This window comes from Podarcis vaucheri, assembly GCF_965113315.1.
Source record: "Podarcis vaucheri genome assembly, chromosome: 2".
In the NCBI taxonomy this organism is placed as follows: domain Eukaryota; kingdom Metazoa; phylum Chordata; class Lepidosauria; order Squamata; family Lacertidae; genus Podarcis; species Podarcis vaucheri.
The window spans coordinates 104,975,142-105,001,082 of NC_138760.1; the positions used below are offsets into that span (position 1 = coordinate 104,975,142).

At 44.2% G+C, this 25,941-nt stretch overlaps 1 protein-coding gene across 1 annotated transcript in view; it reads left to right on the forward strand.

The window, feature by feature from the left end:
- Nucleotides 1-25,941, forward strand: part of LRIG1 (leucine rich repeats and immunoglobulin like domains 1) — a 138,016-nt gene that overhangs the window by 86,912 nt on the left and 25,163 nt on the right. Inside the window, exons 4-9 of the mRNA XM_082209314.1 lie at nt 12,495-12,632; nt 14,526-14,669; nt 16,320-16,463; nt 17,308-17,451; nt 19,311-19,454; nt 21,702-21,782. Of these exons, the coding sequence (XP_082065440.1) occupies nt 12,495-12,632; nt 14,526-14,669; nt 16,320-16,463; nt 17,308-17,451; nt 19,311-19,454; nt 21,702-21,782 (795 nt within the window). The remainder of the gene's footprint in view (nt 1-12,494; nt 12,633-14,525; nt 14,670-16,319; nt 16,464-17,307; nt 17,452-19,310; nt 19,455-21,701; nt 21,783-25,941) is intronic.

The following is a 25,941-nucleotide window of genomic DNA, read 5'->3' on the forward strand; positions in this document are numbered from 1 at the left end:
TGCAAGTGGCTGAAAGAAAACATGTTGTGCATGTCAAGCCCATTTAATGTTGAATTATACACTAGGAAAATAAAATAAAACATTTCACCCTGACTCTACATCGAAGGTACAAAATATTTAAGGTGTGGAAGGGCTGGCAAGTAGTGAATAAACAAGTGGGAATTGCAGCAAAGCATTGCATTGTAGAGTGCTTCTGTCAAGGTGCAGCACCCATCCATGCCCCTTTCCAGGATACGCCATTCCTTTTCCTTCTTTGCACCCCTCCCTGGAAAACACACACACACACACTGCTTCCAGCAGTCAGCAGTTTTTGTCCAGTGACTATAAACATACCCTCCAACATTTCTCTGATGAAAATAGGGATGTCCCATGCCATAACGATAATTTTACTGTTTATACCCCACTCTGGGCAGCTACCAACATACATAAAAAACATACATTAAAAAAACCAAAAAAACCTTCCCTGTACAGGATTGCCTCCAGACGGCTCAGGGGTTGGATAACTCCATACCCTCCAACATTTTTCCAGTGAAAATAGTGACATCCTAAGGAAAGCGGGACATTCCAGGATCAAATCAGAAACTGGGACGGCATCTCTAAATCAGGGACGTCCCTGGAAAATAGGGACACTTGGAGGGGTCTGTATGCTCAATGTTCCCTGGGCTGTTTCTCTCTCTCTCGCCTGCCTAATATACACTTAAGGTTCCCCCCCCCTCCCCTAATATTTTGTACTTCTGCAAATTTTGGAGTTCTGCCAATCTGGCTGATACCTCGCTCCTCTGAGCGGACAGTGCCGTTTTGGCTGCATAAGGTTAAGCATCAGGAGAATGACTACTCTGTTAGTATGTAAGATTTTAAAAAGTCAAAAGTACATAGAAGCAGCAGCAGAACCTTTTTTTTATTTTTAAGAGTAAGCCACAGTTATGCCAGTCCATTTATTGCAAACCCACGTCTTACATTACAACGGTTTTGTGAAAGAGTACGACTGTTTGCTTGAGTGTATGTGGAAAGTATTCTGTGTGGTCATGATGAATAAACGCTAGCCTCCCCATCTCCTCTCTCCCCCATTCCCCATATATAGCCTTATAGCAATTAACACATTTCCTTTTCGGAACGGCAACAGCTAAAGAAGTAATTTTGTGTAGCTGTTCCAGAGAGATTTCTGCTGGATTGGGCTGCTGGTTCATGCTTTCTGAAGCTTTTGCAGAAGTCCCAAGTTGGGGACCTTCTGTTACATAGATCTTTACTGTATGGTTAGTGATTGTTTTCTCCCAGTTCTAAACTCGCTTAAAAGATTTCTGGAGCCTGTTTTTGCACAGGCTTTGGAAGGATGTTAGTTTTATAAAGGAATGTTACTCGTGGGTCATTTAACTCGTGGGTCATTTTCTATGGTAATGGGACTGTTCTGCTCCAAAAGGAATGTGTGCCCCCCCCCCCAAGTTTGAATGCACTCAGCAGGGCTGTAGGAAACTCAGCAAAGATGGCCTATTCACTTGCTATGCTGTCTTTCAGTTTTTCTGACAACACTCTCATTGATAAGGCCTTTCAACAGCCTGTGAGCAGGCTCCATGCTATAGCTGATCAGCTAGCCACGTTTTATCTTGTATGTCCTGAAAGTGTTAACAGAAGCCTAAAGTGACTGAGATAGTATTAACAAAGCTGCAAACATGGAGGTAAATCTCTCCCCCCCCCAGCCTATTCTTACCTGCATTAGTATCCTTGGTAGTCAGAACAGTATTCAGGAGACTAGGCAAAATCTTTGAAAGTTAATATTTTTAAAGGTGGCCATGCAGTCCCCTTCCTTCAAAGAGGATTGGCAATTAAAAAGAAAAAGGTATGCTTTGATTGATTTATCTCTAAACCAAGATAGGAGACTCTACCTGGCACCCTTGTTTTGGGTGACTTGCATACGAGGTTAATCACTATATCTGCCATAGAAATAGTGGCAAAGTCACCAGCCGTTCCCAACTTTGCACCTTTCAGTTGTGTTTGGACTGCAAATCCTATCAGCCATAGTCAGTATGACCCAACGATCAGGGATGATGGGAGTTGTAGTCTAAAACAGTGGTCTTCAACTGTTAGCAGACCCGAGACCCAACTCATGACTCTCCCAACCAGCATCACAGGACCCACTTTCACATATTAGTTTTTGGTTTATACTTAATAGTGCCAATAAGACACATTATCAATCCTAGAATGGTAATTCGCAGAACAATATATGTAGCATAACATTAGCATAACAAAATGGAAACCAGCGAGGAACTACCCCGTGACCCATCCCTATTCCAGGATGCAGGGAGTAGACTGAGGGTGATGTAGAAATGTTTCCTTATAGAAAAAGGTTCTTTCCTTTCTCCTGCCACTTTGCAGCACTCGTGGAAATTGATAAAACAAGTGTCTCATTGGAAGAATTTGCTCTCGCCCAGACACCGCATGTAGTCCTCCTTTGGTCAGCCTCAGCTGGAGTCCAGCATGACAGCAACAGCTGCGATAGCCTCGTGATCTGCGAGTTGGAGACCTACGGTCTTAAAACATCTGTGGGGAAGGCTGCTCTACATCTTAGCTTAGTAGAGCCCTTCTCACTGAGGTAGAAAATCTCTGTTCTACACTGTTCTCATTGAGGTAGGAAATCTCTGTTCTACACTTGCTCTCCTAAATAGGTGCATATGGTGCCGCAGACTTCTCTTCTGCAGCAGAATACCCATCTCTTCTTAACCATGTTTCCTGCTCTCTGAACTTGCGCTAGTTTGGCAACACCTTTCTTGCAAAATCAAGTTGGACATCTGGTGCAGTATTTCGTCTAGGCCTCTCCATTTCCAGGCGTAATGGAACAGCCGTGCTCCATTGTCTTTGGAATTGGCTTCTGCTGCCCAGTTCCTAATAACTCAGCGTATTACGTCTGATCTGGTGGTGTGTCAGAAATAAGCTAGAAACGTTTTGCTTTCATTGTTATCCATTCAGTCTCTTGAGTCTAACTGTACCTTCCAAGCACATTAAATTGTGTGGTGATTATAGCAAAAAAAGAGAAGAAGTTTGCCTGAGATTAGAATATCTAGCATACCCCATAGTTTCCTAGCAGAGAAATCTAGCTAGATTTCTATCTAGCATACCCCATAGATTTCACTTCCGGCTTCAAAAATGCCTGTTCTTTTAACGTAGCCATATTCTGTCTGGCCAAGCAAGAAAGCCCTGCAAACATTCACGCTAGATTTTGTCTGTGTAGAGTTTCACCCTCCCTGCCCCCAGTCCCAAAGTAGGCTCTGGATATGAGTCTGCATGCCTGATTATGTAATAAGAGCCTCTATCCGCAGCAATCCAAGAAAGAAGAGCCAATATCCTGCTAGACTGAGTAGTGCATAATTGTTCCTAGAGCTTGCAGAGTTCCTACTTTGGAAAGAGCTTGAGATTCCAGCACAGTGACATGTACCGAATTTGGCTCCCTCTTATATGATATATTAAGGGGTTGGGGAGGGGGGAACTGGTGTGTAAAAGTTGTCTAAGCGTTTTGTCTCAAGCTCATACAACAGTGCCTCTTCTAGGATCCAAAAGCAGAAGCAGCCTCCCCAAAAACTTTGTTTTTCAGTTCTGAACTGGGATAAACCCCAAATTCCGTATCTTCAGCTGAATGTAGCTAGAGTCAGGGTGGGGCCTGTGGGGAACAGAGTTTTGTTTTTGTTTTAGCTTTTTTCTTTTGATCAGTGTGTCCCCCCCCCTTTTTTTTTACATGAAATCTAGTTTTGTCTAGAGAAATGGTGATGGAGCAGCTGAGACACTTGATTAAATCCCTGGAGGTTATGAGTTGCTTACACACAGAGATTCCTTTTGCCTGTGAAGGGCTGCCCTTTAGAAGCCCCACCCTGTCTATCTGATTTCAGCAGAAAAGCCTACAAGCAGCTGCTCAAAAAGAAGCTCAACGGTGATCACCGAGAAAGGAAAATGTGTGCTGGATCTGCCCCATTAAAGATGCACGCCTGGACATGTTTACTAAGGAGTAAGCGCCACTGGAGAGGCTGGTGCCTTAGCTAAAAAAACCTCGAGAATTGCAGTGCAAATGTTCAGGATTGCAGTCTCGTACTGTCCAACTGCCCTGAAAAATCCCAGGACCGTCGCCAAAACCCTTTAGCCATCACGGCTTTTCACGGTGACATGGAGATCCCGATTTCCCTTCAGTACAGCATTTCAACGTACTGCTGGGAGTTCAGATCCATGCGTCTCTAACACATTTCTTAGCTCCATGCCTCCCTCTCCCTCCTCCCCCATCCAATAAGCAGCACTTCCTGTTTGTATGAAAACGAGATCCGGGTCACTTGAATGCCCCTAAGAACGTCTTGGCTCTGGCTTGCTTAATTTGGCCTCTGTGTCCCTGCCTTGGAGGCAGCAGCGTGGGGGGACAACACTATTTTTATCTGAGGTATGTTGGAGGAGGTTTGCAGCCTTAGTGGAGAAGACCTAATGTAAGCGTACCAGATACTTCCCATCCCTCTTCCTCCTTGTTTCTCCCCCGCGCCCCGTGTATCCGCTGGCCAGAGCAGGGTATGTCCATTAACTGCCTTCTAACAGTACATCTTTGGGAGGTGAAAGAGAGCGAATGAGTGTTCACATGCGCGGTCAGCTAAGATTTTCCAATTTTTGAATTAACCCCATAGCAGTCCGCACTTAGCTTGGGATCTGCACCTTAAGCACATCATGGTTCATCATGTCAGAGAAATATATTACAAGTAGTCCCTTCAGAAAGCACTTTCTGCCCTCTTGGGTCCCCAGTGGACCTGTATCAGCTCCTCGATAAGAAGCACAATGAAAGCGGCTTCACCCACAACAAGCAAAGTAATTATGAGTGCAAGAGAGGCATCACAATTTGCTTTGAAATTGCAACAGGTTTTGTAATTTTGTGGTAGATACATCTCTCTTCTGCTTGTTGGTAGACTAAGGCTCTGCCCTATCACTACATACACTTTAATCTGCGTTAACGGCAGCAGCGGGACTGATTGCCAAAGGCTTAGAAAACTGCTCCCCATAAAGCGAGAGAGAGAGAGAGAGAGAGAGAGAGAGAGTTTTAATTATTTAAAACAACAAACACTGAAAACCATGTGACATTGTAGCTATAAAGAAAAACGTGAATATTTGTTGGAATAACTATATATTTTTATTGGACCAAACAGGTTTTAAAAAATGTTTTCCCCCCCAAACGCCACAGGTTTATGATGAGAGATACAGTTTTTGTTCACAACTGAAAGCTATCTGGCTATTCTTCTCTGAAAAAATCAGGCCAGTGTCACTGACTTGAAGCCTGCTAGACTTTACCTTGGAGATTTCTGGTTGTTCTAAACCCTTCAGAAGCAATGGAGCTGATAAATTCTTCAGCACTGAGAATAATACCTTTCGAATCAAGCCTTTTCCTGCCTCAGGTTTCGTGGTGCCATTTCAAGTATGGCCAAGCAAAAATGGTAATTATTTGAGTTAAGGGTGCAATCTTGTCCGTGCTTTCGCAGAAGTAAGACCTATGAAGTTCAGTGGTGCTTCCTCCCAGGTAAATGGGCATAGGACTTTAAATCCTTAAGGTGATATTAATTGGAAGAGGAGCATAGTTGGCCATTCATTCAACTGGATTTTTTGTTCATTGGCACTGCATATTGGCTTTCAGACATGCATTTGGTGCAATGCTCATAAACTATAAGGAGAGGGGTCTAGTGGGATTTTCTCTAGGCAAAGAACATAAGAATAGCCTGGTGGATCCGGCCCATGGCCCATCTAGTCCAGCATCCTGTTCTTACAGTGGCCAATCAAATGCCTCTGGGAAGGCAAGGAGGAGAGCATAGGCACAAGAGAACACTCTTCTCCCGTGGATTCCTGCAACTGGTATTCAGAAACATTGCTGCCCCCAGCTGTGGAGGTGGAGCACAGCCATCATGGCTAGTAGCCATCAATAGCCTTTACCTCCATGAATTTGTCTAATCCTCCTTTAAAGCCATCCAAGTGGGTGGCTTTCTCTGCCTCCTAGTGGAGCAAGTTCCATAGTTTGACTTTGCCCTTGATCAATACCAGCCTGCCTTCTGTAGCTCAGTTGGTATAGCATGAGACTCTTGATCTTAAGGTCATGGGTTTGAGCCCTGCGTGGGACAAAAAGATTCCTGCATTGTAGGGGGTTGGACCAGATGACCCTCTACAAGTCTATGATTCTATAGGGCAGGCATGGCCAAACTTGGCCCTCCAGATGTTTTGGAACTACAACTCCCACCATCCCTAGCTAACAGGACCAGTGGTCAGGGATGATGGGAATTGTAGTCCCAAAACATCTGGAGGGCCAAGTCTGGCCATGCCTGCTATAGAGTCTGAGACTACCAGCTATTATGCTTTGATATAAAAATGTGTAAACCTAAGTTTGGTGGAATCTAATGGTATAACTGTAGTTTAGGGAGACAGCCCTGGGGGGTTGCCTGGAGTCAGGGCCCTGAATCTACACATTGAACCAAGAGGGCAGGGGAGAAGAAGATGCCCAGTCTGATGCCCTGCTCTAACCTCTAGTCACCAAGGCCTAGGGATGCTTGGCACAAATCATAGTAGGATTTTTGTTTTACTTTTTTAAAATCATGGTTCTGAGCAGCTGTTCAAACAGAGTGTGAATTTCATGTTGGTCAGATGAGGTTGGCAAGGCAGGTGGGGATGTGAACGGAGTCAATGTGTAGGCTCCTGTGTGGTGGCTTGCCACACATGGACTCTGGAAAAACATTTGGGCTGCCGGCCCATGAGATGGACACCTGAGGCTTCCTGTGTAGCTTGTTTGGTTTGTGGTGCGAAGGCTAAAGTGATGTAACCCAGGAATGAGGTAATCAATGAGCTTATGTGTGCGTGCATGTGCTCACACACTTACTAAATAGCCAGGAGTCCCCCTAATGGAGGCTGCCTGAGATGCAGCAACCTAGAAATAGAAACGAGCTTTTGTTTACGCTTGTCAAAGTCAAGAGAGGAAACGCTGGAAACTCATCATGCTTAATTGGGCTCTGTCAGTGCTGTGTAGTTGCTGACAGGCACCTGGGGAAGGTAGCCTGACTAGGAGATAGGATTTTGGTGTGGCGTCTTTTGCCAGCTTTGCCTTGTTGAACCCCATCAATTGTTGACCTGTGGGCCAAACGGAAGATCGTGGTTGATGGCTCAAATCCGTTTTCATCAACAGGGGACCCATGCTCAGTTTGCAAACTCAAGGTTTGCCTCGGTTCCTGAATTCTAAAATAGGAATAACAAAGGTTCACTGCAGAAGAGCTATGCCAGAGAAATCAGTAGCCATATTCACACCTGGCCCTAAACCTGGGTTTATTGCTATGTGCCCAAGCTGGAGGGATTTACTTCCAGACAAAGGATTTGCTTTCAGTTTACCTGAATCTTGGTTTGTCTTCTCGTCTTGATCCGAATAAACTGGCTTGTCCATTGAGCCAGCTCTGCCTTCTAACAGGCTTGCAGGAAGTTTCTTGTGGCTCATTTCTTCTAACTTGCAGGAGGATCCTGTTGTGCCAGGTGCCAGGAAGTAAACCGAAGTATGAAATGTCCATGCTATCAGTTCATTGACCTAATTTTCCACCTCCTGTTAGTGCCTGTTGGTGTCCTGTCGCCACCCACTCCCTTGTTCCTGCTGTGGACTTTCGCTCTGCCTAGCATTGATGGTTGGAATTCCCACTTATGCAAAACTTATTAATTTTTCCTGTGCTGCGAAATGCAGGTGGTTGGCGGTGAAGTTGTAGCACGAAGGTGATACTCACGTAAGCAAACAGTGTTCTGCAGTCCTCCACAAGCTATTCTGGCATCACTCCGTAGCAAAGACTTGTGGCACCATAAAAAACAATGCATGTGCTTTTGTGGATTAGAGCCCACCATGCCACAGTAAAGCCACAACCCTTGGACTCTGATAATGCCTGCTGGCTGCTTGGGGATAGGATAGAGAGGAATACGTGTGAGAGTGTGTGTATATCCTAACCTACGGTACAGAGGCAAAAATGTACACAGTGCATCACATTGTTGATTCATGTTAAGCTTGTGATTCTCCGAGAACCCTGGATCCTTTTCTTATGTACTTCTAGTAAGCCAGGTGCTCCCCCCCCCTCAAAAAAATCTTATATTTGTGCATCTGGTTCTCCATGCCTAAGTACAGAACCTTACATTTGTCTCTATCAAAATTCATTTTGTGAGTTTGGGCCCAGGTCTCCAGATCATTAAGGTCACCTTGAATCTTGGTTCTGTCTTCTGTGACATTATCTACCCTTCCCAGTTTGGTGTCATCTGTGGATTGGATGAGCTGCACCCACTTTTGCCTCTGAGCCGGCCCAAACACTGGCATATAGCCCCCATGTGTTTACCTGGAAGGAAACGTGGGCCTTGGGGTGAAAAAATGTCCCCTGCCCCTGGTTATGAGACAGTGCTAAACAATGAGGTGGGTGGGAAATCTTTTCTGCCAGAGCTCAGTTGGTTTAAGCCTCACCCCTTAGCATCATCGTATTTGTACTGCTGTGTAGGCCGTATTTACGGACTGTTCTTTTCCCGTCTTATGGAGAGGAATGGTTCCTTATGGACAGGAGATTAGGGTAGGAGCTGGCCTGCTTCTCTCCCTTTTGTTACAAAGCAAGCATATCGCCCATCTCGCTCCAGGGCCAGTGCTGCAGCTAATTAAGAGACTGGTGTGTGCAGCGTACAGCGGCTGACCCAAGCATGTCAGGAGTGCGTATCCAGCCCCTGGCCTGCTCTTGTTATGTATCTGAGTTCCACCTGAACAAACAGCCTCTCTGCAATGGGGCTTGAGAATCTGCCAAGCTTTCCCTTGGGAACTAGTGATTCGGTGGCCTTGGAGCACAAAGTGGGGGCTACTTTTACGGATACTCACTTCCTGCCTGAAGAACATACTTAAAGAGACTGCAGTTTCCTTTTCGAAGTGTTACACTCTTAAAGGGTCAGCAGAGGCTTTTAGTGTGGAGCAAGGAACATTGTTCGTAGGTGTTTTTTTCTTAATGTAGATTAGTGGGAAGCATATATATTACATTGACCCACTATTGCAGCTGGTAGAGTACACAGATCTGTGTCCTTAAACTAGGGGATAGCCAACGCAGTGGTCTCCAGATGTTGCTGAATTGCAGCTCCCATATTGATCCATCTAGAGTGCCTCATGTGTGACCACCCTCAGATATGGATTGGAGACCATGCAGAAGAAAAAGAGAGTGTGCAGCTCGGTGACGCTTCTGCTTTCAAAACGTGAACGGGCTTTGTTGAAAAGCTTTCCCTCAGATGATGGTCCCTGTTTGATGTTTCATCACCCAGAGCCTATAGAGGCTGAGGAGCTGACTTTGATTCCCTTGATATCCATCTGTAGTACCATACACATCTGACATCAAATGGACTGAAATGGTTTGGGAGCTGTCATGTGTTTCCTTAGCTGATCATGAATATGCCTCTCTGCATGCTGATCAGTTAAGATAGAGTGGTAGATGCAAGTTTGAACATTACTTAGGTTGGAATTATGCACAGACTGATGTGTTGGAACCAGTCTCAGCTGGGCTTAGAGGAATGACTAGCTGCTGCTGCTGCTGCTTCCCCTCCTCCTTCCAATTATTAATAGTTTCTTTCAAACATTTTGTAGCACAACTTCCCATCTCTACCTTTCCCTTACCTATTTCCCCCCACCTGCCCATTTTCCAAGGTAGGCTTAGGTTTCGGGATAGCGTCTCTTACTTACATCCATTACATTTATGAAACATAAGCAGAGCATCATTAGGGCATTTTTAACGCACCAAACCATAAAAGTAAAATAGCAACACCGTGAACAAAAAACCTCTCCCAGTGTGGTCATAAATCCTGAATTCTTTCTTGCACCCTTCTTTTATCTCAGTTGGCATGTTGCTGGGATGTCTACCTCTTGATGCAAGGCTGATCTGGATGGTTTTTATAGAATGTAGAAGTTGAAACTGGCTGTGACTAAGCAAGCGACTGCTTAAGAGACGGAAAGTCAGATGGCCCATTCCTAGCAGCAGTGCTAGATTCATCCCATGTGACCTCTTTTTGATCTAGATCTCCAGTCATGGTCTGGCAGCCCTTTATAACACGAGACCTTGCATGTCCTCTGGTAGAAGGCATTTCTAGGTGGTTTAATTGTTCTCCTTCCGCATGTACATATCTGAATATTAATAGAACGAAAAGGGAGGTGCAGAGCTCCCCTCTCGTTTGAAGCTTCCTTTTGGTTTTGATGCTTATAGCAGGTGGTGCTTTAATGGGGTTTTTGCTGTATTAAGGCTTCCTTCCACCCCCAACTCCCTAAATTAACAAAGCCGGGCCAATGCTGAAAGCTGATACTAGATGAAGGCCAACCATGCAATTTCCCCCTGCCTCCCTGTTCTCCTCATGGCAAACCAAAAATAGCCTTCACCCTGCGGAAGGAAAGTCTTCCCCCTCCCACTTGTACTTGTGGAAAAGGCTGCCAAAAAGATTTATCAATAAAAAACCATGAAGACGTTTAGCACCGGCCTACCCACTGGGATTAAGGTGTAACCTTAGCTTCTCTTAAGGGATACTCCAGTATTCCTAGAAAAGCCATGATCCTTTTGAAGTAGCCCCACCTGTTTTGCTCTGTCATTTCTCACTCCACCTCTAGCGCATGGGCACATTTCTTACCTTTTGTTTTACTATGCCATCTGCTTCAAATTGTGAACAATAATGTAACACCTTATTAAGAAATAAGTACATTGATATAAGGAGGTTTGGAGGGTGGTGTCTGCATGTCATCTGTGTCCCAAGAAAGTGTAAGACTCACCAAGGCTCTCTTAGCTGAGACTGAGTCGCATTGAACTCTGCGGGGCTTACTATCAGGTTAACACATGTAAAACCAGGTTGCACATTTTGAAGGGCAACAGGATATATGTGCCTCTTGCACAAAGTGTTCAAGGTCAGTATGCTTCATCTGTAGAGATGTGAATTGTGAATAGCTTATACTGGAGGACTTCAGTGGAATGCTTGTCCATGTGGAGTAATCAGAGTTTCATGTAGCGAATGCTAAAAAGTCCCAGCACATTATTATGCTCGTACCTTGGATCCCGAACGCCTTGGAAATTGAACGTTTTGGCTCCCAAACACTGCAAATCCGGAAATGGCTGTTCTGGTTTGCGAACATTCTTTAGAACCCGAACATCCGATGGGGCTTCTGATTGGCTGCAGGAGCTTACTACAGCCAATCAGAAGCTGTGTTTTGGTTTCCGAACATTTTGGAAGTCGAATGGACTTCAAAGGTACGACTGTTTTCGGGAAAGGTATGGTGTTGCAGAGGCTAGGAAGGTTGGGTGTTTGTTTGCCGCAAGGTGCAGTCTTGACTGTCACCCTACCTGCTCTCCCCTACGATGACAACCGATGGTGCAACTTGAATAGGCTCTAAATGGCAAGTAGGTGGACGAGTGACAAGATAGAAATCAATGTAGTTTGGGCTACACCCAAACTAGCATGGTTGTAGTCTTGACTGATTTCCTTACCCCACTCTGCAAATGGTGGTGGAGCTCTTTTAATTAACAGCTCCATCTTCTCTAAACAATAACCACAAAAAACCACCTCACATTTAGTATAATTTTCTCCAGGCAAGTTAGACCATAACTAGGTCAGTTATTGAGCTTGGTGGGAGTGGGGGAAGCTGTTGAGATCCACCTAGGACAGAGGGTGGCACTGCAATGGGTCCCAACTGCCTATGGGTCTGCTTTGTGTGCTTATGACAGAAATGGCGCTCGAGTATGGTTGGTTGATTTTACTTAAATGGTCCTAGATGCCCATAGTGTGGCCAAATCAGGTTGATGAAAGTGGCTTATCCGACATTGGTGACAAAATAAGATTCTTCTGTGGACCCCTGCCCCCTTGTATCGGTACTGTTTCTTCACACTACTCATTCCTGGCTTCTGGTCGCCAATCAACACAGAGAGTCAGTTTAGACTAACTCTGGTGCTTCCGTCAAATGCAGGTAACCACACACTGATGAGGATGGAGTTAAAGACCATTGGCTTATATGTTGCAAAATTCCAGTAGGTTTACACACACACACACACCTGCCTTGTGTCATTACATCTGGGCAATGCATAGTTTTATATAGCGGAAGTGACTGAAAAGAATTTACATTACTTTGCTCCGTTTGACTATATATCTCACCCAGCTTGTAGGTAGGAGGCCTCTCATATGGCCTTGTTCTTGTATTACATCTAAACGAATAGCTTTGAAGTCTTCCTCCTATTCTGTCTGGTGAGCTGCGCTGTGTAACTTGAAAGCTTGTCTATGCCAGCATATACCTGTGTAATAAAAGGTATTCTCATACCTTTAAAAATAATAATAATAATAAAAATCTAATCTAATTGTCTCCATAAAATGGACTGCATGCCATCCTGGAGCCAAACAAGTTAGGGGAGACTTGTTTATTAGATGCTAGTACTTATTTTTAACACAAGGGAGGGAAAAGTGGATTATGTCAGATTCTCCTCCTTTCTGTATTGTAGGAATCGCAACAAGATCTCCAGCATTGAAGCGAGCCAACTGGAGCCCTATATTGCCCTGGGAACGTTAGATCTGAGCTCGAATAACATCACGGAAATCCGAAGTGGCTGTTTTCCAGTGGGGCTTCGTATAAAGGACCTGTAAGTTCTCCCCACCCCATCCCACTTTTTTTTATTTAAACATTTTATGGGAAAGTATCTGTTTATACACCAAAGGCTGACTTTTAAAACCTATTTCTTTTAAAATTGGATTACAGGGATGGATTATAAATCAGCTGTGTGTTGCTTGTCCTTTTGTGTGTGTCTGCGCATATTATCTCGGTTTTTTAAGTGATCACGTTATGTATGATGCGGGTTGAAAAAACTCCTTGTTGTTCCTTTCGCTTGCTCTCTTCTGACAGTTTTAAACAGACATATGATGGAGCAAGAAAGCTGAACACAGCAGTAATCCAAGGCAGGGGTCTTTGGTTCCTAGGCTGCTTCATTCTCTTATTCCCACTTGCTGTAGCAAAGAGAACAGGGTTTGGGGGGGGCAGTGGAGAGCAGGGGTTGGAGAAGAGAATGAGCCACAGAAGCTTGATTGTGCACCACTAAGAGAGAGGCCAAGTGCCAATTATTTGTATGGGATTTTTAATCAAAACTTCTCTGCTCTCTTTTTACTGCATCACATATTATGAAAATGTTCGTGCTGCAGGGTTGTACACGGTTGTAAATGTCTGTTTTTATAAAGAAAGGAGAAAGACAAATTGTGACTTCTGGCTTAGATTATGTCACAGCTGAACTATACTGAACGTTGATGTGCGGCGGTTTTCTGATTTTTAGTTTCTACAAAATGGTCTGCAGCAGAAGCTCAGAGGCAAAAATTTGTACTGGTAAAGACATATTTTTGTAAACATTGCGTTATGTGACCCTCAAGGGCTACAACGTTTAATGCTTTGAAATGAAACTTGAGTGCTAAGAATACTGTGTCTTTCACTTTTCACTATGCATTATTGAAATTGAGTAGGGGTGGACAGAACATAGATTGAAATACCACTGGCTAGATTAGTGGATGAATTCCTAGGGATTCTGATTGTCAGTTGTTCAGCAATAGCAACAACAAAAGGCTCTTCTCTCCCCACACCTCCTTACACACATACAGGCTAGGCTATTTTAATCACCTGGTGTGTAGCAAATTGGATGGAGATTTATACTTGTTTATCCTAGTTATCCCAGTTGATGGGTTACTTCTTCTTCTTTGGCGATCACTCATAGCTGAGTAAGATTGTCTTCCATGAACATGGTCTTAACAGGGAAGTGAAGGCCAGTTCTGGATCCACACTTCCTTCCACAGTGGGGACATAGGTTTCCGGGTGGGAGTTGATAACGATGAGGGTTTGCCAAATGTGCCTTCCTCTTAGCACGTTTCTCCCTTTTGTCCTGAGTTTGAGCATCCTCAGAGTCCATGACACCTTTAGTAAAGGCTGTTCTCCAACACTGGCTCACAGGCCAGTGTTTCCTAATTGTTAGTGTTTATACAGGTAATTGACTGTTCCTCCTGAGTCAGCCTTTTGCATCTTGCTCTGCCATCCTGCAAGCCCTCGTTTTGCACTTGGCTCTGTTTGATGGACATTGGGTTCTTGTAAAACAAAAAACAAAAACACATCCAAGAATAGAAGTTATGTAGTATGAGCCAGTATTTAAGTCAAACTGAAGATAGATGCTAAATTCCAATAATTGCACTCTTCCTGCTAGTCTATAGTATATGTTTGCTCTGTACCCCTTCACTTCTGACATGGGATGTGTCAGCTACTGATTCCTCTGGGAGGTTGAAGGTGCTGAGGTCCCTCTGGGGATCTCTTATCATCAGTTGTCTAAATTGTGCTAATGGAAAAATTGGCTTGTCTTGTCTGTGGAGGGGGGGGGGGAACATTGGATTTTTTAAAATAATAAAAAACACACGATGTGTCTAATGTCACCAGCCACTCAGATAAAGAGTGAACAGCCAATACCTCTGACATAGCCGTTTAAATGTTCTGTGATGAATTATTACAGGCACCTGGGGAGCAACAGAATCAGCATCCTGGAGACCAAGGCTTTTGATAGCCTGTCACGATCCCTTCTAACGCTTCGCCTGAGTAAAAACAGGATCACCCAGCTTCCTGCTAAAGCATTCAAGCTGCCCAAGCTAACACAACTGTGAGTAGAAATGTGCAGTTTAATTATGGGCAACCAAACTTTATGGAGACAAACCTTCCCTGAGGACATGCTCACCAAATGCAATCCTCCTTCACGTCCATAAAATGTTGGATAAACTATATTTTAATGGCCCTATGGTGACACCTAATAAAGCAAATTAGGAATAGGTTGGGGTTTTTCCTGGTGGTCCTGCATGGCCTTGACTTCTTTTTTAAAAAAGAAAGAGAGAAAAAGCCCTGTTGGGAGAGTAATCTGAATAATAATAATAATAATAATAATAATAATAATAATAATAATAATGGCAGCATTAATTACTTAGAACATACAGTGGCGACCACTGCACTAGTCAATCCAGCCGGTGCATTTATTTTTCTCATTGCTTTTTGTTACTCCCTTTGTTTCACAAGAGGGCAGTGAAAGCGAATTAGGTCAGAGGGCTTTCTCGAAACCCTGTTTTCAAGACCACACATGGGTCTTTTATTTGGTAATAAAACTACAACGAGGGAAGGCTGTTAAAGTGTGCGGTTGACATTTAGATGGGCAAAATGGTGCTTTTGATGAGTTAGCACACACGTCGTTGTTTGTGCAGTCAGAGCGTAGTGTGGGCTGCATTTGATCACAAATACACATCTGCATCTGCGTTGGTACTTTGTGCACAGATAATTGACCTTTGGCTTCAACATTCGCTTGCTGCTTTCTAAACGCTTGGAGCCCAACTCAAAGGCTGGATCGCGCACCATTTAGTATATGATTTCAATTAACATTAAAAAAACACACAATGGAGATTTTTATATGCAGAGACAAAATAACTTGTGAATCTCTTTTAAATTTTACACAAGCTAACAAGTAGGATTTCGGTCAGGCACTTCCCTCCGGTGAAAGTAACCGGACACCAGTTCAAACAGTGGATTCATAGAAGATTCCTGTTTCCCTCACTGCAAATCCTGTGCAGAAAACGGGTTTGGAGTTCAGTTTTCCTCTGTGATAACCTTCTTTGAATATTTTTAGGGCATTCGAAGATAACAACCCAGCTTCTAATGCTGTGCAGCTATGGAGGGGCTACTGTATGTAGGAGTAGTGATCCGTAGGGCAGCACAGGTGGGGCAGCGTTGCTCACCTGCCTTCTGAACACAGGTGAACATTACTGCTGGTTCCTGTGAAGGAGAGGGCTTGGGGATGGAGCCAACCTGACTTTTCTGCCACCACATTGCTCCCTACTTCCCATCCCTTTTTCAAGAACCAGCAGCAATGCTCACTGCTCAGAAGGCCACCTCATCAGCAGTGCCCCTTCAGTAGCCTCTTCTGCTACATTCATAGTTGCACATTAAATATTGTTCTCTGGGCAACTTCAATTAAATTATTTCTGTAGCTGTCCAGAGACTCTTAATACAAAAGCTCAAAGTAATGTTGAGCGTGGTCTTGGTCTCGATAGGGTTGGACCCAGAAGTTTCTTCTGTTCACCAAAGGGCTGTGTGTACCTTGCACTTGGATACAATGCTTCAGATCCAAAGTATAGGCACTCTCTTGTTTCATGTCCTTCAAATGACGCGTGTTAAGAGCAGCAGAGGTTTTTGGTTCTTGTTCCCCCATCCTCAACCCACTGGAAAACAATGGTCTTTTAACACCATTCTGTGCTGTTGGCAATTTTAGGGAGCTGAACCGGAATCGCATTCGTCTGATAGATGGCCTGACGTTTCAAGGACTGGACAGATTAGAAGTTCTGAAGCTCCAGCGAAACAACATAAGCAAGCTGACCGATGGTGCTTTCTGGGGTCTGGCCAAAATGCAAGTTCTGTAAGTTAAAAGATGGTTATTACTAATAAGTTCTAGGCATGTGCTGCAGTTGCCTGGTGGGTAATTCTGGCGTGCAACTTACAGTAGCATTGGTGTACTAAGGCTTTCGTAGAGATGCACTTTGACTTGATAGCCAAAGTGCACCTCTGTCCACAAAGATAGGATAGCCATCTTCAAATATCTTAAGGCCATGGCACAGGGAGCGTGCTTGTTTTCTCCTGCTCTGGAGGGCAGGACTTGAACCAGTGGCTTCAAGTTGCAAGGAAGGAGATTCTGACTAAACATGCGGAAGAACTTTCTGACAGTAAGAGCTGTTTGGCAGTGGAACAGACTCCCATGAGAGGTGGTGAACTCTCCTTCCTTGGAGGTTTTTAAGCAGTGATTGAATGGCCATCTGTCTTGGATGCTTTAGCTGAGATTCCACGTTGCAGGGAGTTGGACTAGAGGACCCTTGGGTCCCAACTTGTAAGATTCTATGATTCTGTGACTTTTACTCTAAAGCCACAAGCTTATGTATGCATGCCCATTGAACACAGTGAAACTTACTTCTGAATGCACCTGCCTGAGATTGAGCTATTAGCCTAGAAAGGAGAGCATTAATGGGAGATTACTGTACCTCTGGGACCAAACCAAAATAATGACACGCTAAAGCTGGCAGCTGGCTTTGGGGGAGACCAAGGTGGCATGTTCTTGGTCTTAAGAGGTATTGTGGGCTGGCGGAGTGGAGGTGGGAATTAAGAAATAAATGTGGCGTTTTGTACATGGGTTGTTTTTTGCTTCTTTAAGTACATGCATGTGAGATGTGAACTGGTGTGTAATATGTTTAAACTGGCTGTGCTTCCAGGAATCTGGAGTACAACGCCCTCACAGAGGTGAACAGCGGCTCCCTGTATGGACTTGGGTCCCTCCAGCATTTCCATCTCCGTAACAACTTGATTTCCCATATCAACCCGGCTGGATGGCGCTTCTGCCAGAAGCTGAGCGAACTGTGAGTTGCCTCTCCTGAAGTTGCTAATGGGCGGCAGTGAAAGTAGCTATTAACGGGCAAAAGCACCCAATGCCTGGCACATTTTATCCATGCTCTCGTAATGTCCTGTTTGGATTCCTGCAGTGTGCTGTATGTGTAGGGCTGCCTGTGGAAACATTTCTGAAACTTCAGTTAGTGCAGAATGCGAGCAGCAGCCATAGTTTTGACCGGCACTTGTTCACGCACATCACATCATGCCCCACCAGTTTTGAAAGAAGTTCACTGGCTGCCTGTTCATTTCTGGGCCTAGTTCAAAGGGCTGTTGCCAAATGGTTTGGGACCCAAGAAGGTGAAGGGCCGCCTCCTCCCATGCCATCCTGCTTGCACTCGAAGATCATCAACAGATGCCTTTCTCCATATATTCTCTTCATCAGAAATGATAGCTGTTTCAGCAAAGGAAAATGTCTTTATGGTGTGACATGCGTTCTACAAGGTGGTATGCCCGACTCCAATTTTGCTGTCCCTGAGTTGCCAGACAAAAACCACCTTAAGTATTTTAAACCCTCTGTCTTTTAATTTTCATTGGCTGCTGATTTTTTTTTTTAATGGTTTTGCTTGTCCTATTTTTTTTTTAACCGCCTTGAAATTTTGGATTAAAAGGCAGTATATAAATATTTTAAATAAATCTCCCCCTGGCTTAGGAACCTGCTGCCTTGTCCACTGCTCTGGCACTTGCCTGCTCTTGCTGCATTTCAAATATGCAGAAGGAGTGGAGAAAGCAGTGTTAGAATGTGTGCTAGGCACATGCATCTTTCCAGTTGGCTACAGCTATAATGATGGATATTCTGAAGTGATATTCTGAAGTTTGCTCTTGGCTATCTGCAGATGACGTCAGGAAAGAAACATGCCTCTGCCAGTTCTGACAGGAAACACCTATGCAGAATATCAAAGGGAAGCCCCCCCCCAATCAAGTTTAGCATTACCTGCTGGCATTGGATTTCTTTTTCTCCCTTCCCCTGCCCACCCTTTGAAACATTCTTTCATCGCAGGTGAAGAAATAATTTTGACTGGCTGCCATTTCTTCATAATTCAACACTCCAGCCTCTTTAGGAACCAAATGTATGTTGTCCCATGCCTTCTTGAAAGCCATTAATCTCTCCTGAATTTCTTCCAGTGTTCTTCATTGCACCACTGCTGCCTTTGCTCATGCTTACAAAAGACAGACAGCTTATTTGCCAAGGAATGACACTCTGAGTACTTAAAAATGTGTCTGTTTTGACTTAGGCTTTGGCATATGCTGTTAACTTTCATGCACACCCAAGACGCCTTTTCTTCTTTTTCATGCCAGCGGTGGTAAGGGGCAAATCTTTAAGAAAAATGCAGAGATCTAGAAGTAGGCAAAATTAATAATAATAATACACTCTGAAATAACAGCGTGCTCATGAAAATAAAATGTTTCTTATGTTGCTTTGTAGAAATAAGATGTTGCTCTCAAAATGTAAAGGTCCCCTCCTGCTTAAGGAAAGCCTTAAGGCTAGCAGTAAAACCCAGTTGGTCTCATTGTTTGCAGCACTAGTGTATGACCCTAGCTTATATTATACATCCAAGGCCTAAGTGAAAATGTAGCTCTTCGAGGCTACAAGAGAGCCTGCTTAACCCCAGAACAGATTGATTTCTGTACTTGTGGGGCCACTCCCAAGGAAGACCCTATTGCGATACACTTTGCTTATTTGAGGTAGTTTGGACCTTTTCCCCCGCAGTGTTGATGATATGATTTACATAACCATTCTTGTTGGAACAGAGATGCTGCGAAGCAGAGTGGAGCCTATGGGAAAGAAACAAATGAGAACTTACACTGATATTCTGCTTCTTGTTTTCAGGTCCTTGTCGTTTAACAACCTAACCAGGCTGGATGAGGGGAGCTTGGCAGACCTGGGGGGCCTGCAGATACTTCAGCTGAGCCACAACTACATCAGTCACATTGCCGAGGGAGCGTTCAAAGGACTCAAAAGCTTGCGACTTCTGTACGTGTTTTAGTTTTACCTTTTCTGTCCCGTTAGATCGGCCCCTGGAGCAACAAAAGGGACTGCTTCTCATATTTGCTTGCATCCTTTTTCTTCTTTTCTGTTTCAATAAGACACAAAGCCATAGCATAAATAGTGAGGATTGCCATTGATCTGAAGTCCGCTTGGTGTAGCATGGGAGATTACTTGTCTCTGGTACAGCTTTCCTGCCTGAGAGCAAGGGTCCCCTTTCCAGTTTCCCATGCTTAGTGTGACTAAAAAAAACCCAAAACAAAACCCTGTTACACTACTACTGTCTTTGATGGAATACTTCATTCTCAGCTAGCGATGCTGTGGCTGCTTCTTTCCCACAATTTATCTTGGCTTTTAATGCCTTGTGATTATGCACGCATAATTATTAATCCCCAGTGTCATGAAATCCTTAGTGCCAGTTTTCCGGCATGGTTTTGCGCTGTGGCCAGCATCTATGGGATTAATTTTCTTTTCCCCCCCAAAAGGAAACACACACATTTTATTTGAGACAAATGAACAACGCTCGTTGTTGTTGCTATTATTATTATTATATTCTAAGCTTTGTTGCGGCGCTGGCTTATTTGAAAGGAAGCAAGAACTTCTCTCCTTAGCTACCGCGCTGTGCAGCCATTTATTCCTTTTATCGAGCAGAGGGAGGAAGCGCTTTTATGTTCCTTTGCCTTTTCCGAGAACCACTTTTCGGTCCCATGCATGCTTTCAGAAAGGCCCTTCTCCTAGGCAGCTGGCACCGAAAAGGACGAAAGGCTTTCCCAAAGCAAAAAAAAAAAAAAAAAAAAGCTGTTTTGGATTGCAGCTAATTCGTGGGTCGCCTTTTGTGTCCACTGCCCAGAGAGAAAGTGAGGGTGGGAGAGCAAGTTCTAATTGAATCGAGAAGAAGGCCCATTGGGTCCTGCAGCTGGTGAAAAAGAGCCGGGCATGCTTTAATTACAGCCTATTGTTGACAAGCCTTTGGTGGGTGTGAAACTGCTGAAATGCGAAGCTATTCAAATAGAGGTCAGGCCCAGGGACCTCACAGCAGAATGATTAACAAGGCAGTGTGCATTCAGGGCCAGCCAGCCAGAAAGAATAGGAAATTGGCAACAGGGGCTGGGAGAAAGCAAAGTTGAATGCAAGGAAAACTGGGCCGGAATACTGAATCCCTATACTTTGTGTGTGAAAGTACGCGGCCCCCCCCCCAAACTTTTCATCCCTTGGCATTAAAAGACATTTCAGGTTCCTTTGGAAGAACCAGCATAGCAACAAGCTATGTCTTTTCTCTCTCTGTCCTTTTATAGAAAATGCAATGTAGAGGTCAACCAACTAACTAAAAAAGTTTGCTGCAGAAATCTCACTCATCATGTGCAAGGTTCCCAAAATGTCCTTAGCCAATATGACATTACGAGAGTGCGCCTTTTCCCACTCCTCCAAAGATAAATTTGCAAAAAGAGAAGCAGGGGGAATAGGGAGGACCCTTGATTGGAGTAAAACTGCCTTTGTGGCATGTGTAAAACCAAAGATAGTGTGGCTCAAAGAAATAAAAGTTAGCTGCTAATTCTGCTGATGTAACCTGGTCTCTCACTAGTGAACTTTTTTTAAAGACGTTGCCATATTTGCTTGCTTAGGCGCTGCTTCTTTCCCTCTCACTGTTTCACCACTGTTTATACGCTAGCCAGGTGTGTTGATTACATCATTTATTTATTCTTTTGGCTTCTATCTGCACAGAATTCCTTCCAATAGCCACATCTGTGTCGACACACCCAGGAAACACCCTTATGCTTGGGATGCAATCTCCGTGCCAGTTCTGGCACAGTGATTGTGGCTTTGATTGTTCTCTTCCTGATTTTTGTCTGATTTGGAATAAAGCCCCAGTTCTTTGTTGCTCTGACAGCAAAAAAAGGAGAAGAAAAAAACAACAACAACCCAACTTGGGCACCAGAAGGAGAGAAACCAAAATCTATTTGAGGCATAGAGAGACAGCAAGAAGCAGCTTCACTTTGGATTTTAAAAATTATTATTAAATAAAACAGTATGGAAGAGGCTAGACCTATTCAGTTAAGGTTATTTTTTTCTTTTACTGCAAGTACTGGGCCGTCCTGATAAAAGCCTTAATGCCTTGGGGACAAAAGAAGAGCCCTTTGGTAAACTCTTCCTAAAGGTTACCCTTAGGCTCTTTTAACATTTTGCTCACAAACTGCGAAATTGATTGCGGGTTTTCTTTTGTCGTCTTCTCTCCAGGGATCTGGACCATAACGAGATTTCAGGCACAATAGAAGACATCAGCGGGGCCTTTACAGGGCTGAAAAACTTAAGCATGCTGTGAGTGTCTTAAGATCTTTTGTTTTTTGTAAAGGGTGGTTTTTGTACAGTCCTTTTTTCTTCTTGCGCTAAACACAGCATAGCATATCTTTTAGCAATGGAAAGGCAGAAGGGGAAGAATCTGTTGAAGATCATGTTGCACGTAGTTCCTGGGTGCTCATTAAATGTTTTCATTGTGCAGCATATGTCTTAGTCACGGTTTCGTTTCTCTGAATGATTTTGGGATTCTTAGAATTGCATGCGGTTCTTTTATTCATATCAACCTTGAACTGTAAATTAGTTACAAAACCCAATATCTTTTTATACTCTTATCGAATTTCTAATTTCCTGCTGTTCAGCATCTGCCAGTGTGCTACCAAACCTGAGAATGCTGTAGACTTGTGGAAATTCTGTTTTCGGTGTTCAGTGCCGATTTTATCAGAAATGTACTTGGGATGTGGACTGTAGACACAACAGTACACTTAAGATCCATTAGTAAAGAGGCTATAGGGTTTGGCAGGAGTTTTGGATATGCTGGTGGATCACTTCAGGCTGTATTGTACTGTTGAAATGGGTGTAGTTGTAAGTGGAACATGGCAGCACATGGGAGATGCATCCTTATGTTGCATCCTCTGCAGTACGCAGTATAGATTGAAGAGGTTTAGGACATGATACAATTGTGCTCCTCCCTTCTATGGCCATGCCCTCATTGACTTTACACCAGCTCCAGTGCAAAGCATTTCCCTCCTTTTAGCTTTAGGGTAAAGGTAAAGGGACCCCTGACTATTTGGTCCAGTCATGACCGACTCTGGGGTTGCAGCGCTCATCTCGCTTTATTGGCCGAGGGAGCAGGCGTACAGCTTCCGGGTCATGTGGCCAGCATGACTAAGCCGCTTCTGGTGAACCAGAGCAGTGCACGGAAATGCTGTTTACCTTCCCGCCACCTATTTATCTACTTGCACTTTGGCGCGCTTTCGAACTGCTAGTTTGGCAGGAGCAGGGACCGAACAACGGGAGCTCACCCCATCGCGGGGATTCGAACCGCCCACCTTCTGATCGGCAAGTCCTAGGCTCTGCAGTTTAACCCACAGCGCCACTGTAGGTGGGATTAAAAAAACCCAAATACCTCTGTGTTGATGACTGCCCTGCCCATTTCACCACAGCAAAGCATAGGATATGGTGAAATTCAGTATCAACTCCACCCATGCTTGCCAGTGGAAATCTCAACACGGTAGTGGATGAATAGTTTTCTCTTTCTTTCATGTTGCAATTCCGAATCCAGGACAAACCACAAGCCTCTCCTTTGTGTTGAGATTATTATTGTTAATTATTTTTTATTAAATTTATATGCCTCCCTTCATCTGAGGCTCACAGGGCGGCTTACAATATACCACAAAAACAAAACCATGCCATAGTAACAAACAAAAACAACTACTTTCTCCCCCACCCCCCATGTAACATAAGGATGGTAAAGAGTTCAAGAAGAGGGATCACTCCCACTGTTTAACCCATTCTTCCAGCTAAGGAGTAGGCAGGCAATAGGTCAGTTTATAGGAAGATTCTTGAATTGTACTGCAGTAACAGAGTAAGGCTCAGGTGTTTCTTAAAGCAGCACAGCCCCAGGGCAACATGGAGACTCCAAAACGATGGTCCCGTTTCACAGGGCCTCATGTGTAGGTAGGAACCAGGTGTCAGGAAGTAGCTCCTGAAATGGTTGCAGGATGGGCCTGTCACAAGAGGCTGGACAGGTTGAGTTTCACCCAAGATCAGGCATTGAACCGAGAGGACTTGGTTGGGATTAGAAAACGGAAGGGATCAGATAAGCTAAGTATTGACCTCTCAAAAGCCACACATCCTGCATACAAGCAAGGGAGTCTTGCAGAGGCAACCTAGCAGCTGGGCCTGAGGTGGTTGGCTCCCAGCTTCCTATTTCAGAGTGTTTAGACCCTATTGGAACAGTCTTCAGCTTGGCACACTTGGTTAGAAATAAGTATTGCCATTGCTGAAAAGTGTGTGTGTGTGTGACTCTCTTCCCTCCCTTCAAATTGGAAGTTGTTGGAACCCTTTAAAACAGTTGCCAAGCAACCACAAAAGGGCACAGAACCCAGATTTTGCCAACTCCATAAATGGACTCTGGCATTTTCTCCTTCTCTGGGAAAATGCATAGCCGTAGCCTAATCTGTAGCCATGCCAGCAAAATCATATTAATACCCCACTTCCTCCCGCCCCCTCCATTTTGGTGTAAGTGCAGTATTTTAAGATTTCGGTGAATTGTCAGCAGCTGATAAGCTCAGAGGAGTCCGTGGTGTCAAGTGGTATAGTTTAAGAAGCACACACACTCACTCTTTGGCTCACGACTTATTTTAGACCGTAATTGTTAGATTATTGGTGGGTTATTTGCAGCTATTCATTAAAAAGTCATCAAAGATTAACTTGGGTATATGATAAGCATTATTTTTCCGTCAGGCAGAGTCCTGTGTTTAGACTGTCGACCAAATGGATTAGCATAAGGGGGAGGCGTGGGGTGGGGGGTGGGCAGACACTTAGGAGGAAACCTTCGAATGAATTAATAATTACCTCAGCACTTTGGAGATTGCTTTAAAAGCTGCTCCCCTTTTGATCTGTTGTGGATAAGGTTCTGAAAGGGTTTCTCAACAAGCCCTGCAGTGCCTTGTTCAGCATATCGGAGGTGTTAAACGGGGAGAAAGGGGCAGGCCAAGTCGCTAGACTGCCCTGCATTATGGATGAGGCCCTTCACACTGGGGGGGGGGGAGCGGGCCTTGCATTACAACAGTGCCTTGGAAGAAGAGTGAACGGCAATTCTGCTCACCCCTACTGATTATTGAGACTTTGTATTCAAAATACCCACCTCTCTTCTTAATAGAAGGCAAGTGGAAAGCAGGCCAAAAGGAGCATAAGAAATGCAAATCTTGTTTTTTCATTAAAAAAAATGTATAATGCTACGGAACACAGTGAAATAAAATTCAAACGATCGAAAACTCTGAAGGAGAGCAGAAGAACCTTCAATTACCTGTCATTAAAAAGTCTTCCAGTCTTTACTTGGGAGCCAAACTAAATGGTGCCAAGTGAATGTCTCCCGGGAAGCTTTTCTACAGCTTGGGTGCCACCACTGAGAAGGCCCTGTCCCTGATAATCGGCTACTGTTCCTTGGATGATGACCTCAATAAAAAGGCAGGCTCACACTGGAGGAGGCGGCCATCACTGAGGAACTAAAACCAGCTTCCATTTATCTGATATTGAGCTGAGGATGCAGTCTATCCTCTCAGCTAGGCCACACGGGGCTGTGCAGTAGGGTCTCAGCCAAGTTCAGAGAAAGCCTTGCATAAAGTTCAGGCTTAAGAGCGAAGAAGGGGAGTCCGAGTCGAGTCACACAATGCTTTGGACTACCACATTTCTGTTTGGACTGCAGCCAGGCAACAGGGTGCTTCCACATAGTCGGCTATGTGGACTAGTTTCCTTCTTTCCCATGAGATAGCTATTGTGTTTACTTTTTTTGGAGCAGGGATGGGAAGCAGCAGCAGCAGCTAGCAAGCAGCCAACATGCAACCGGAATTAAAGCTTGAAATCCAGGGCTGGCAGAAAATAGGTCAGCTACGTGGAAGGACTTGTCCAACTAGGAAGCTGCTTTATCCAATGTCAGACGATTGGTCCATATATTACAAAAAGAGACAGAAGGCAGTCTAATTATTCAGGCTACCATAATGACTTGAAAAGGGGCGTTGGTTCCCTTTTCAGTCCCCAGTGATAGAGCTGCCTGTTACGGAACTCCTGGAAATAATCAGGGAAAAGTGCTCAGAATACTCTTGTCAGAAATTTGGCTTTCTCACACCTCTGCAGTTCCCAGTGCTCCGTTGAGGGAAACCATGGCAATTAAATCCATTTCTTATGATCTGAAGTGAGGACATGACCTAACTCCAACACATCTCAACAATGGATCAGGAAGAGCACAGGCTAACCCTAAACTGTTTAGAGGGGGGGAGGGGTTCCCAAACATCTTTGCCAAGCCCCTCAAAAGTTCAAGCCACAATTAGCTCCTCTCGTCTGGTCATCATATATATATATATATATATATTGGAATTATTATTTTTTATATTATATTTATTAAAGTTTCAAAGAAAAGATTACATAAATAAAAAGAGAAAAAGAGAAAAGAAAGAAA